At 47.3% G+C, this 12,670-nt stretch overlaps 1 protein-coding gene across 1 annotated transcript in view; it reads left to right on the top strand.

The window, feature by feature from the left end:
* Positions 1-12,670, top strand: part of ces2b (carboxylesterase 2b) — a 108,734-nt gene that overhangs the window by 60,986 nt on the left and 35,078 nt on the right. Inside the window, exons 15-17 of the mRNA XM_078210446.1 lie at positions 7,460-7,664; positions 8,697-8,814; positions 10,068-10,201. Coding sequence (XP_078066572.1) covers positions 7,460-7,664; positions 8,697-8,814; positions 10,068-10,201 — 457 coding nt within the window. The remainder of the gene's footprint in view (positions 1-7,459; positions 7,665-8,696; positions 8,815-10,067; positions 10,202-12,670) is intronic.

Genomic DNA, 12,670 nt, shown 5'->3' with positions numbered 1-12,670 from the left:
TTAAGTGGGTGAAGAAAGCAACATAGTTGACATGGGAGTGTAACTTGCAATGAGACTATACAATGAAATCAGTCAGTGATCATATTGCCTCACTCAGTTCCCACAGAGGCAGTTTAATGAGGCTGTGTACAAGGGACACATCTCAGCTCAGAGTCTCCAACTGAGTCTCAGGTTCCACAGACTCTGTCCACCACCAATTGAGGAATCATCCCCCACCTTAGAGAGATGGATTGGCTGGCTGTCCTGCTCGCTGTAAATGTTGCTGCTTTCGGGAAAATATCGGCAGTTTCAGGTGAGTATTAGAAAGGAGGAAATAAAGAAGAAAATGTGAGAAAGAAACGATAGAAAGAATGGCCAGCACGGTGGCACAGTGGTTAGCACCGCTGCCTCACAGCGCCAGGGACCCAGGTTCGAATCCCGGCTTGGGTCACTGTCTGTGTGGAGTTTGCACGTTCTCCCCATGTCTGCGTGGGTTTCCTCTGGGTGCTCCGGTTTCTTCCCACACTCTAAAGATGTCCGGGTTAGGTAGATAAGCCATGCTAAATTGCCCCTTAGTGTCAGGGGGACTAGCACCTGAAATAGGAGAGTTTTACAAAAAGAGTTTCAGAATTTAGAATCTAGTGTGGTACATTCTCTAAAGGTAAACTTGCAGGTTGAGTCCGTAATTAAGAAAGCAAATGTAATGTTGTCATTTATCTCAAGAGGCTTGGAATACAAAAGCAGGGATGTACTTCTGAGGCTTTATAAAGCACTGGTTAGATCCCATTTGGAGTACTGTGAGCAATTTTGGGCCCCACACCTCAGGAAGGACATACTGGCACTGGAGCGGGTCCAGCGGAGATTCACACGGATGATCCCAGGAATGGTAGGCCTGACATACGATGAACGTCTGAGGATCGTGGGATTATATTCATTGGAGTTTAGGAGGTTGAGGGGAGATCTAATAGAAACTTACAAGATAATGAACGGCTTAGATAGGATGGACGTAGGGAAGTTGTTTCCATTAGCAGGGGAGACTAGGACGCGGGGGCACAGCCTTAGAATAAAAGGGAGTCACTTTAGAACAGAGATGAGGAGAAATTTCTTCAGCCAGAGGGTGGTAGGTCTGTGGAATTCATTGCCACAGAGGGCTGTGGAGGCCGAGACGTTGAGCGTCTTCAAGACAGAAATGGATAAATTCTTGATTTCTCGAGGAATTAAGGGCTATGGGGAGAGAGCGGGTAAATGGAGTTGAAATCAACCATGATTGAATGGTGGAGTGGACTCGATGGGCCGAATGGCCTTACTTCCGCTCCTCTGTCTTATGGTCTTATGGTCTTATTACTGAGTCTCGAGACCGCACACTTATCCCAGCTCTCTCCATGCTTTACCAGGATGTTCATTCGCTGTCAAATTATTTCAAGTGTTTCACACTTTAAGATGTGGTGAAGGTTTTCTCCTTTCACTGAGAAAGGCTCAGCACATAATGTTCTTTTCCAACCTTTCCGGCCTTGTGATCCACCAGCTGCCACAAAAATGTCATATGCTGACTGCTTTCAGCCATTTTGAGAAATGTTAATGTCTCCTCAGATTCCACTGACCATGTTCCCAGTGGTGGCCAATTTAAACCAAATGCTAATCCCAGTGTTTGATTAACTTCAAGTTCAACGGATTATCGGGAATCTGGATCCGAGGGGATTCTCAGTCGTGTGTCTTTTATCAGTGGTGACTGCTCTGCTGTAAATCGTTAACTCTTTGCGTGTTTACACTGCTCTTCCTGTCAATATTGAAAGGCTCCACTTGTTTCTAAATCCAGTTTATTCTTGGAGCTAATAGATGCCCCACACAGAGTCTGGGCACTCACCACACTTCTCACTCCCACCCCCTCACCCTGCCACCTCCCCTCACCCCCAAACTCAAACAGACCTCAAGCACTACACCCACTCCCCCAAAACAGATACTGATACATAGAAACATAGAAGATAGGAGAAAGAGGAGGCCATTCGGCCCTCCGAGCCTGCTCCGCCATTCATTGTGATCATAGCTGATCGTCCAATTCAATAGCCTAATCCTGCTTTCTCCCCATAACCTTTGATCCCATTCACCCCAAGTGCTATATCCAGCCACCTCAATGTTTTGGCATTGACTACTTCCTGTGGGAATGAACTCCACAGACTCACCACTCTTTGGGTGAAGAAATGTCTCCTCTCCTCTGTTCTAACTGGCTTACCCCGAACCCTCAGACTGTGACCCCTGGTTCTGGACTCCCCCCACCATCGGGAACATCCTCCCTGCATCTACCCTGTCTAGTCCTGTTAGAATTTTATAAGTCTCTGTGAGATCCCCCCTCATTCGTCTGAACTCCAGTGAAAACAATCCTAACCTGGTCAATCTCTCCTCATACATCAGTCCCGCCATCCCCGGAATCAGCCTGGTAAACCTTCGCTGCACTCCCTAGAGAGGAAGAACATCCTTCCTCAGAAAAGGAGACCAAAACTGCACACAATACTCTCGGTGTGGCCTCACCAAGGCCCTGTGTAATTGCAACAACACATCCCTGCTCCTGTACTCGAAACCTCTCGCAATGAAGGTCAACATGCCATTTGCCTTCTTTACCGCCTGCTGCACCTGCATGCTTACCTTCAGTGACTGGTGCACAAGGACACCCAGGTCCCGCTGCACACTCCCCTCTCCCAATTTATAGCCAATCAGGTAGTAATCTGCCTTCTTGTTTTTGCTTCCAAAGTGAATAACCCACATTTATCCAAATTATACTGCATCTGCCATTGATTAGCCCACTCACCCAACCTGTCCAGATCATTGAAGGATCTCTGCATCCTCGTCACAGTTCACCCTTCCACCCAACCGGGTATCATCTGCAAACTTTGAGATGTTACATTTTGTTCCCTCATCCAAATCATTAATATATATTGTGAATAGCTGGGGTCCCAGCACTGATCCCTCTGGCACCCCACTAGTTACTGCCTGTCAATTTGAAAAGCACCCATTAATTCCTACTCTTTGTTTCCTCTCTGCCAACCAGTTTTCAATCCATCTCAATACACTTCCCCCAATCCCATGCACTTTAATCTTGCACGATAATCTCTTATGCGGGATTTTGTCAAATATTTTCTGAAAGTCCACATATATCAAATCGACTGGTTCCCCCTTGTCAACTCTACTAGTTACATCTTCAAAGAATTCCAACAGATTTGTCAAGCATGATTTCCCCTTCGTAAATCCATTTGGATACCTGTGGGACATCACCCTGCTTTCACCCTCCTCCTTCACCCCCCATTCACCCTCCTCCGTCACCCTGCACTCACCCTCCTCTGTCACCCTGCACTCACCCTCCTCCGTCACCCTCCATTCACCCTCCTCCATCACCCCCCATTCACCCTCCTCCGTCACCCTCCATTCACCCTCCTCCATCACCCCCCATTCACCCTCCTCCGTCACCCTGCACTCACCCTCCTCCGTCACCCTCCATTCACCCTCCTCCGTCACCCTCCATTCACCCTCCTCCGTCACCCTGCACTCACCCTCCTCCGTCACCCTGCATTCACCCTCCTCCGTCACCCTCCATTCACCCTCCTCCGTCACCCTCCATTCACCCTCCTCCGTCACCCTCCATTCACCCTCCTCCATCACCATGCATTCACCCTCCTCCGTCACCCTGCACTCACCCTCCTCCGTCACCCTGCACTCACCCTCCTCCGTCACCCTCCATTCACCCTCCTCCATCACCCACCTGTATGAAACCACTCTCCCTTGAAACTACCGCTTTCCTGTATTTTAGTCCATTTCATATTCATTGCGATGTTCCAGTCCAGATTCTTGAAGTTTTAGAACTCGGATTATCCATGCAGTTCTTTGACAAAACCTTTCTGGAATTCTCTTCCATTACAGTATAGTCTCCTTCCAAACCCCCATTCTTTCTGTAACAATTTCCAGAAATAGACCAAAATCCTGATAACTAAATCTGTGCCCTTTCATAAATAACCATCTGACAGGAGTCCTAGACCCAACCATCTTCAGCTGCTTCATCAATGACCTTTTCTCCATCATAAGCTCAGCAGTGGGGATGTTCGCCGATGATTGCACAGTGTTCAGCGCCATTCGCAACTCCTCAGATACTGAAGAAGTCCATGTTCAAATGTAGCAAGATCTGGACAATATCCAGGCTTGGGCTGACGAATGGAAAGTAACATTCGCATGACAGAAGTGCCAGGCAATGATCATAGAATCACTACAGTGCTGAAGGAGGCCTTTCAGTCCATTGAGTCTGCACCAACTCTGACAGAACATCTTACCCTGGCCCAACGCCTCTCTCCCTGTCTTAGCCAACTCCCTTTGACATTCAATGGCATTACCATCGCTGAATCCCCCACTATCAACATCCTGGCATTACCATTGAGCAGAAACTGAACTGGACTAGCCATATAAATACTGTGGCTACAAACCTGGGAATCCTGTGATGAGTAACCCACCTCCTGACTCCTGAAAGCCTCTTCACCATCTATAAGGCACAAGTCAGGAGTGTGATGGAAAACCCTCCACTTGGCTGGATGAGTGCAGCTCCAACAACACTCAAGAAGTTCAACACCATCCAGGATTGGCACCCCTTCCACAAACAGTCACTTCCTCCACCACTGACTCACAGTGGCGGCCATGTGTACCACCTACAAGATGCGCTGCAGCAACTCATCAAGACTCCTTCAATAATAGCTTCCAACGTGACCTCTACCACCTATAAGGACAAAGGCAGTAGACACATGGGAACATCACCACCTGCAAGGTCAAGGGCAATTAATGAAGGGCAATTAATCCCAATAAGTAATATATAAACAAAATTCAGATCGAAAAACGAGTCCTTTATGGTAAATAGTGAGGTTTGTCAAAACCCAACCTGTAACAGCAGTGGAATCCAGATTAGCCTTTTAAAGGGATCAGATAAATAGCTAAAGATGAATATTGAAAGTGCTGTTATGAAAAATTCTTTGAATGGGATTGATTTTCTTGCTCTTTCAATGGGGACGGTGCAAGGATGATGGATCGAAGACTTAGTGCCATGCAGTAAGATTCTATGATTCTTTTGTGGGCGTCACTGGCTAGACCAGCATTTATTGCCCATCCCTAATTGCACTTGAGAAGGTGGTGGTGAGCTGCCTTCTTGAACTGCTGTAGTCCCTGAAGTGTAGGTACACCCACAGTGCTGTTAGGGAGGGAGTTCCAAGATTTTGACCCAGCGACAGTACAGGAATGGCCGATTTCCAAGTCAGGATGGTGAGTGTCTTGGAGGTGAACCTCCAGGTGGTGGTATTCCCAGTTATCTGCTCCCCTTGTCCTTCTAGATGGTAGTGGTTGTGAGTTTGGAAGGTGCTGCCTAAGGATCCTTGGTGAGTTTCTGCAGTGCATCTTGTCGATAGTACACACCTCTGCTGCTGTGCGTTGGTGGTGGAGGAAGTGAGTGTTTGTGGAACGGGTAGCAATCAAGCAGGCTGCTTTGTCCTGGATGATGTTGAGCGTCTTGAGTGTTGTTGGAGCCGCAACCACCCAGACAAACGGGAGACGAACAAACCTTTAAATTCATCAGAAAGGAAGTGAAACAGGATGTTTAAAAGCGAGAGAGAGGCTGGAATTCTCCCTGCCACCACTGGCAGCAAGAATGGAGAATTTGGCACTCAGCCAAATCTCCATTCACAGCAGCGGAACTGGAGAATCCCAGCGCAGGCGAGGTCGGAGAATCCCAGCCGTGGGCGAGGTCGGAGAATCCCAGCAGGGGGCGAAGTCGGAATATTCAGGATGCATAGGTTAGAGGGATTAGTGGGGTAAATATGTGGGGTTATGGAAATAGGGCCTAGGTGGGATTGTGGTCGGTGCAGACTCGATGGGCCGAATGGCCTCCTTCGACGCTGTAGGGTTTCTATGATTCTGGCCAGAGTGTGAAAGAGAATGAGACCAATGAAACTTCCTCTTGTTTAAAATTCACATCCTTGTTTCCAAATCTCTCCATGGCCTCACCCGTCCCTATCTCTGTAATCTCCAGCTCCACAACCCTGCAAGGTCTCTGTGATCCTCCAGTTCTGGCCTTTTCTGTACCCCTGACTATGACTGGTTACTGAACCTTCAGCAGCCTGGGCTCTGAGTTTCCTTAAACCTCGCTGCCTCTCTCTTCTCCTGTGAGACTCTCCTCAAAACTTCCCTTTTTGACCCAGGTGTTTTGTCATGGGATACAGTATGTGGCTCAGTGTCAAATACCTGTTTGGTAACACTCACTGCTTTGGGAGGTTTTACTATTTTAAAGGTGCTTTATAAATACAAGTTGTTGTTGAGACTGAAAGCTGAGGGAATTGTGAGAATGGGAGAGAGAGAGATGGAGATTGTGTGTTCATAGAATCTACGGCACGGAGACAGGCCCTTCGGCCCAAACTGGTCCATGCCGACCAAAATGCCCATCTAAACTAACGCCCTTTGCCTGCATGTGGCCCATATCCCTCTAAACCTTTCCTATCCATGTATCTGTCCAAATGCCTTTTAAATGTTGTCAATGCCCCTGCCTCAACCACTTCCTCCGGCAGCTCATTCCACACTCGTACCACCCTCTGTGTGAAAAGTTGCCCCTCAGGTTCCCATTAATTCTTTCCCCGCTTAACTTAAACCTATGCCCTCCAGTTCACGAATCCCCAATTCTGGGAAAAAGCCTGAGTGCATTCACCCTATCCATGCCTCTCATGATCTTATACACCTCTATAAGATCACCCCTCAGTCTCCTATGCTCCAAAGGAAAAGGTCCTAGCCTATCCAATCTCTCCCTATAACTCAGTCCCTTGAGTCCTGGCAACATCCTTGTAAATCTCTTCTGCACTCTCTCCAGTTTAATAACATATTTCCTACAGCAAGGTGACCAAAACTGAACTCAATACTCCAGGTGCCTCACCCAACGTCCTGTCCAACAGCAACATAACTCCCCAACTTCTATACCCAATGCACTCACTGATGAAGGCCAGCATGCTTAAAGCCTTCTTCACTGCCCTACCTACCTGTGATTCCACCTTTAGAGAACCGTGCACCTGAACTCCAAGGTCCCACTGTTACACGAAACTCCCTAAGTTCTAGCATTCACCATGAAAGTCCTACCTTGATTTGACTTTCCAAAATGCAACACCTCACACCTATCTGTATTGAACTCCATTTGCAATTTCTCGGCCCACTTCCCCAGCTGATCAAGATCCTGCTGCAATTTTTGATAACCTTCCTCTTTGTCTATAATACCACCTATTTTAGTGTCATCTGCAAACTTACTGATCATGCCTTGTACATTCTCATCCAAATCATTGATATAGATTACAAACAGCAATGGGCCCAGCACTGACCCCTGAGGCACATCACTGGTCACAGGCCTCCAGTCTGACAGGCAGGTTTTGAGTTCAGCTTGGGATTGGGGTTCTCTGTCTGGTTAATGATTGTTCTCTTGCAGGAGATGATTACTTTCAACCCATCGTCAAGATCGAGAATGGTTTCCTTCGTGGAAAGCAGCTCGAGGTGGAAGAAAGTCCCAGGGCAGTGTTTGGATATATTGGAATACCATTTGCTGCCCCTCCTGTGGGTCCACTACGATTTGCTCCTCCTGTGAGCCCCCAGTCATGGACAGGGATTCGGAACGCCACAAGCTACCCTCCGATGTAGGAAACTTACATTCCTTTTTAAAATTGTGTGCACCAAATGGCGTAAATTTTAAACGATTCACAAATTGAATTTATCCCTTCATTTGAAAAAGAAATTGAATAAATATTTGAAGCAAAAATATTTTCAGGGAGATGGGGAAAGGATAGGGAAGAGTGGGACTAATTAATTAGCTCTTTCAAAGAGCTAGCATGGGTACAATGGGATGAATAGTCCCCATCTTTGCTGATTGTTATGTTGGGAATTATTTATCGACAATGGGGGCGGCACGGTGGCACAGTGGTTAGCACTGCTACCTCACAGTGCCAGGGACCCGGGTTTGATTCCAGGCTTGGGCCCCTGCCTGTGTGGAGTTAGCACATTCTCTCCGTGTCTGCGTGGGTTTCCTCCGGGTGCTCCGGTTTCCTCCCACACTCCAAAGATGTGCGGGTTAGGTGGATTGGCCATGGTAAATTGCTCCTTAGTGTCAGGGGGACTAGCTAGGGTAAATGCATGGGGTTATGGGGGTAGTGCCTGGGTGGGATTGTGGTCGGTGCAGACTCGATGGGCCGAATGACCTCTTTCTGCACTGTAGGGACTTTATGATAATGTTCCACAGTCAGTTCTTGTGGATTTGCTGGTGTTGAGTGAGAGAGGAAAGTTGAACAGGACACTAGGAGAATTTCTCACAGAGTTATAGAATCATAGAATCCCTATAGTGCAGAAGGATGTTTGAAGTACATTAGCAAAAAGGTAGATGAAATGAGAGGAGTTGTGTGGAATTTAGATACCAGCACGGACTAATGGGCTGAATGGCCAGTTACTGTACTGTATATTCTATGTAATTCTATGTAACCAACAGAACTCTGAGATGAGGATTGACAAAACAGAGAAGGAAAGTTTTCAATTGATCAAACACAAAACAGAAACTGCGAGAAATATTCAGTGGTTCTGTGGAGAGAAACAGAGTTAACCTTTCCTGTCTGTAACCTTGCAACAGAACAATAATCGAAAGCTTCACCTCTCTCTCACTCTCTCATCCAATTGGCCAGGTGTCTCCAGAAGGAAAGGAAACATCCGCCCCCATTCTCTGTGCCGGTCAGCGAGGACTGTTTGTATCTCAGTGTCTACACTCCGGCCCATCCTTTGGATCAAAACAACTCTCTACCAGTAAGTCAACATTTAATTGGGCCATACCAGGACCGTGTGGAGTTTGCACGTTCTCCCCGTGTCTGCGTGGGTTTCCTTCGCGTGCTCCGGTTTCCTCCCATAGTCCAAAGATGTGCGGGTTAGGTGGATTGGCCATGATAAGTTGCTCCATAGTGTCAGGGGGACTAGCAGGGTAAATATGTGCGGTCAAGGGGATAGGGCCTGGGTGGGATTGTGGTCGGTGCAGACTCGATGGGCTGAATGACCTCCCTCTGTACTGGAGGGTTCGAGGACAGATTTTAACACCTTTTTCTGTGTGCAGTGGGGATGGGGGGATGGTGAATGCGTAAGGTGGAGGAGGTGGGGAGAAGTTGCATTGTGTCCCCAACACCTTACTGCTGCAGGAGTAACTATCTGCAATCTCACTCATCATTTACTCTTCAAAGCAACAGGGGTGACAACATTTAATGAGACAACCATTTAAAACCAGCCCTTATGACACAAACTTGGTGGAGAAATGAACAGTGAGTTGCTGTGATCTGGAAGCCGCTGTCTGGGAGGCCGGTGGAAGCAGATTCAATAGTGACTTTCAAAATGGAATTGAACGTGTGTGAGAAACTGCGGCTGGGGAAGGAAGAGAAACGAGACTAACTGGCTCATTCAAAAAGCTGGCACAGGCTGGATGGGCCAAATGGCCTCTTTCTGAGCTTTATAACTCAATGATTCACTGGAAAGCTACAGGTGCACAAGTCAAGGGTATCGGGCCGGCACCAACTGCCTGGAAAGTACTGAGTGAAAGAACAACAACTATCCCTCTCAGAGATGGCTCAGATCTTGGGTTGGGGTTATAGTGGCACAGTGGTTAGCACTGCTGCCTCACAGCGCCAGGGACCTGAGTTAGATTCCTGGCTTGGGTCACTGTCTGTGTGGAGTTTGCACGTTCTCCCCGTGTCTGCGTGGGTTTTCTCCGGGTGCTCCGGTTTCTTCCCACACTCTAATGACGTGCTGGTTAGGGTGCATTGGCCGTGCTAAATTCTCCCTCAGCGTACCTGAACAGGTGCCGGAGTGTGGCGACTCGGGGATTTTCGCAGTAACTTCATTGAAGTGTTAATGTCAGCCTACTTGTGACGAATAAATAATCTTTAAGCAGAAGGGTGAGAACTGTGTCTAAAACATTCAGTCAACTTAAAGAAAGTAAGTTATTTCACGCTGTTTTCCTTTAATTTCTGCCCATGTATCAAACCATAATGTGTTTCCCTCCAACTGTCTCTCAGGTAATGGTTTGGATCCACGGAGGAGCCTTCATTCTGGGGAGTGGCACTGTTTTCCATGGGACAGCCCTAGCTGGCCATGGGAATGTGGTGGTTGTAGTGATGCAGTACAGGATCAGTGTGAGTGGCTTCCTGAGGTAAGTGTGAACTTCAGATCATCTGAAATGTTGTAGTTCTGAGTCAAGTCCCCCTCAGCTGCCAGCGCTGTGCTCACTGACATGCACCAACCCCCAGTCAAACAATGTCTTGATTTTGAAATTCTTATCCTTATTTTTACATCCCTCCCTGGCCTTGATTGCTTTTTGATTGATTTGATTTGATTTATTATTGTCACATGTATTAACATACAGTGAAAAATATTGTTTCTTGCGCGCTATACAGACAAAGCATACCGTTCATAGAGAAGGAAAGGAGAGAGTGCAGAATGTAGTGTTACAGTCATAGCTAGGGTGTAGAGAAAGATCAACTTAATCCAAGGTAGGTCCATTCAAAAGTCTGATGGTAGCAGGGAGAGTTCAAAAGAGTTAGAATGAAGTTTTCGAAGCGTAGAACGAGAGTAAAAGATAGAATTAGAAGGTATGCTGGGCACAGCTTGCGAGAAGTCGCCACGTTCCGGCGCCATCTTGGGAGAGTTGTGAATTTTCCCGATGGAAGAAGGTGGAGAGGGTATGTCCGCGGTGTGTGGGGTCCTTGATTATGCTGGCCATCTCTATCTCTTTAGTGTCCTCCAGCTCCACACTGCCCCGAGATATCTGCACTCCTCTAATTCTGGCCTCTTGAGCATTCCCAATTTTCATTATTCCTCCAATTGCCTCCAGCTGACTGGGTCTCAAGCTCTAGAATTCTATTCTCAAACCTCTCCGCCTCTCTACCTCTTTCCTGTGGTCAGGTGCTCCTTGAAACCGTCCTTTTGGGACTTAGTGTTTACCTCCTCATGGGACTGAGTGTTGTTTTATAACATTCCTGTGAAGCATTTGAAATGTCTTTGTTCTTTTAGGATGGGAATAGAGGGATATGGTCCCGGGAAGGGTAGGGGGTTTTATTGAGTCGGGCAGCATGGTCGGTGCAGGCTTGGAGGGCCGAAGGGCCTGTTCCTGTGCTGTAATTTTCTTTGTTCTTTGTTCTTTATCTCATTATGTTCAAGGTGCTATATAAATACAAGTTGTTGTTTTTGTTAATGAACAATAGCTGGTGTTCAGATAGGACAGTGTCACGGGAAAGAGATCATAGATTCTCTCCATTCAGTTTATTGCTTTTTGTTTAAGTAATCCAGAAAATCTTATCTCCTTTCTCTTCTCTGTGTCACTTGCTAACTTCCGCTCTCACTTTCCCCCTCTCTGTCTCTCACTTTCTTTCTCACTCTGTCTACCTCTCATTTTCCATCTCCCCTTCTCACTTTACGTGTCTCTCTCTCTCTCTCAAGCTCTCTCCTTCTGTCTCACTCTGTTTTTTTTGTCTCTCTCATTCTTTCCAATTCTGTCTTTTCACACTCTGTCCTTTCTGATTCTCTCTCTCTTTCTCTTTGTGCTTCACTCTTCATTTCATTTGCTCTGACATTGATTCCCAGTGGTCTTCGACTGGTAAACACCTGTGTCTTATCTCTTCACCTCAATCCTTTCCCCCGCTCAGCCAGGTCTCCCTCTGGATGCTGCTAATCCTCTCGAATCTCCTGGGAGGCCATGGACGCCCAGTCCTCCCTGATGTAAACTCAGGAACCCATCCAGTTCCCTGCTGTGGGAGCGGAGAGTCAGACCCCACAGTGCCGGATTAGTGGGTAGATGATGGTTCTTGCACAATAGAAACAGGATCCCTCACTCTGTGCAGATTGGGTTCTGATCTGGAGGTTATTTCTGAAATACTCACATCAAACTTTTGTAAGGAGATGTATGTCTTTACTTCTATGTTAGAACGTAAGAACATAAGAAATAGGAGCAGGAGTAGGCCATCTAGCCCCTCGAGCCTGCCCCGCCATTCAATAAGATCATGGCTGATCTGACGTGGATCAGTACCACTTACCCGCCTGATCCCCATAACCCTTAATTCCCTTACCGCTCAGGAATCCATCCATCCGCGCTTTAAACATATTCAGCGAGGTAGCCTCCACCACCTCAGTGGGCAGAGAATTCCAGAGATTCACCACCCTCTGGGAGAAGAAGTTCCTCCTCAACTCTGTCTTAAACCGACCCCCCTTTATTTTGAGGCTGTGTCCTCTAGTTTTAACTTCCTTACTAAGTGGAAAGAATCTCTCCGCCTCCACCCTATCCAGCCCCCGCATTATCTTATAAGTCTCCATAAGATCCCCCCTCATCCTTCTAAACTCCAACGAGTACAAACCCAATCTCCTCAGCCTCTCCTCATAATCCAAACCCCTCATCTCCGGTATCAACCTGGTGAACCTTCTCTGCACTCCCTCCAATGCCAATATATCCTTCCTCATATAAGGGGACCAATACTGCACACAGTATTCCAGCTGCGGCCTCACCAATGCCCTGTACAGGTGCATCAAGACATCCCTGCTTTTATATTCTATCCCCCTCGCAATATAGGCCAACATCCCATTTGCCTTCTTGATCACCTGTTGTACCTGCAGACTGGGCTTTTGCGTC

The sequence above is a fragment of the Mustelus asterias genome, chromosome 4 (genome assembly GCF_964213995.1).
Source record: "Mustelus asterias chromosome 4, sMusAst1.hap1.1, whole genome shotgun sequence".
In the NCBI taxonomy this organism is placed as follows: Eukaryota; Metazoa; Chordata; class Chondrichthyes; order Carcharhiniformes; family Triakidae; genus Mustelus; species Mustelus asterias.
The sequence above is the reverse complement of the archived record's forward strand: the minus strand, read 5'-3'. Positions and strand labels throughout refer to the sequence as shown.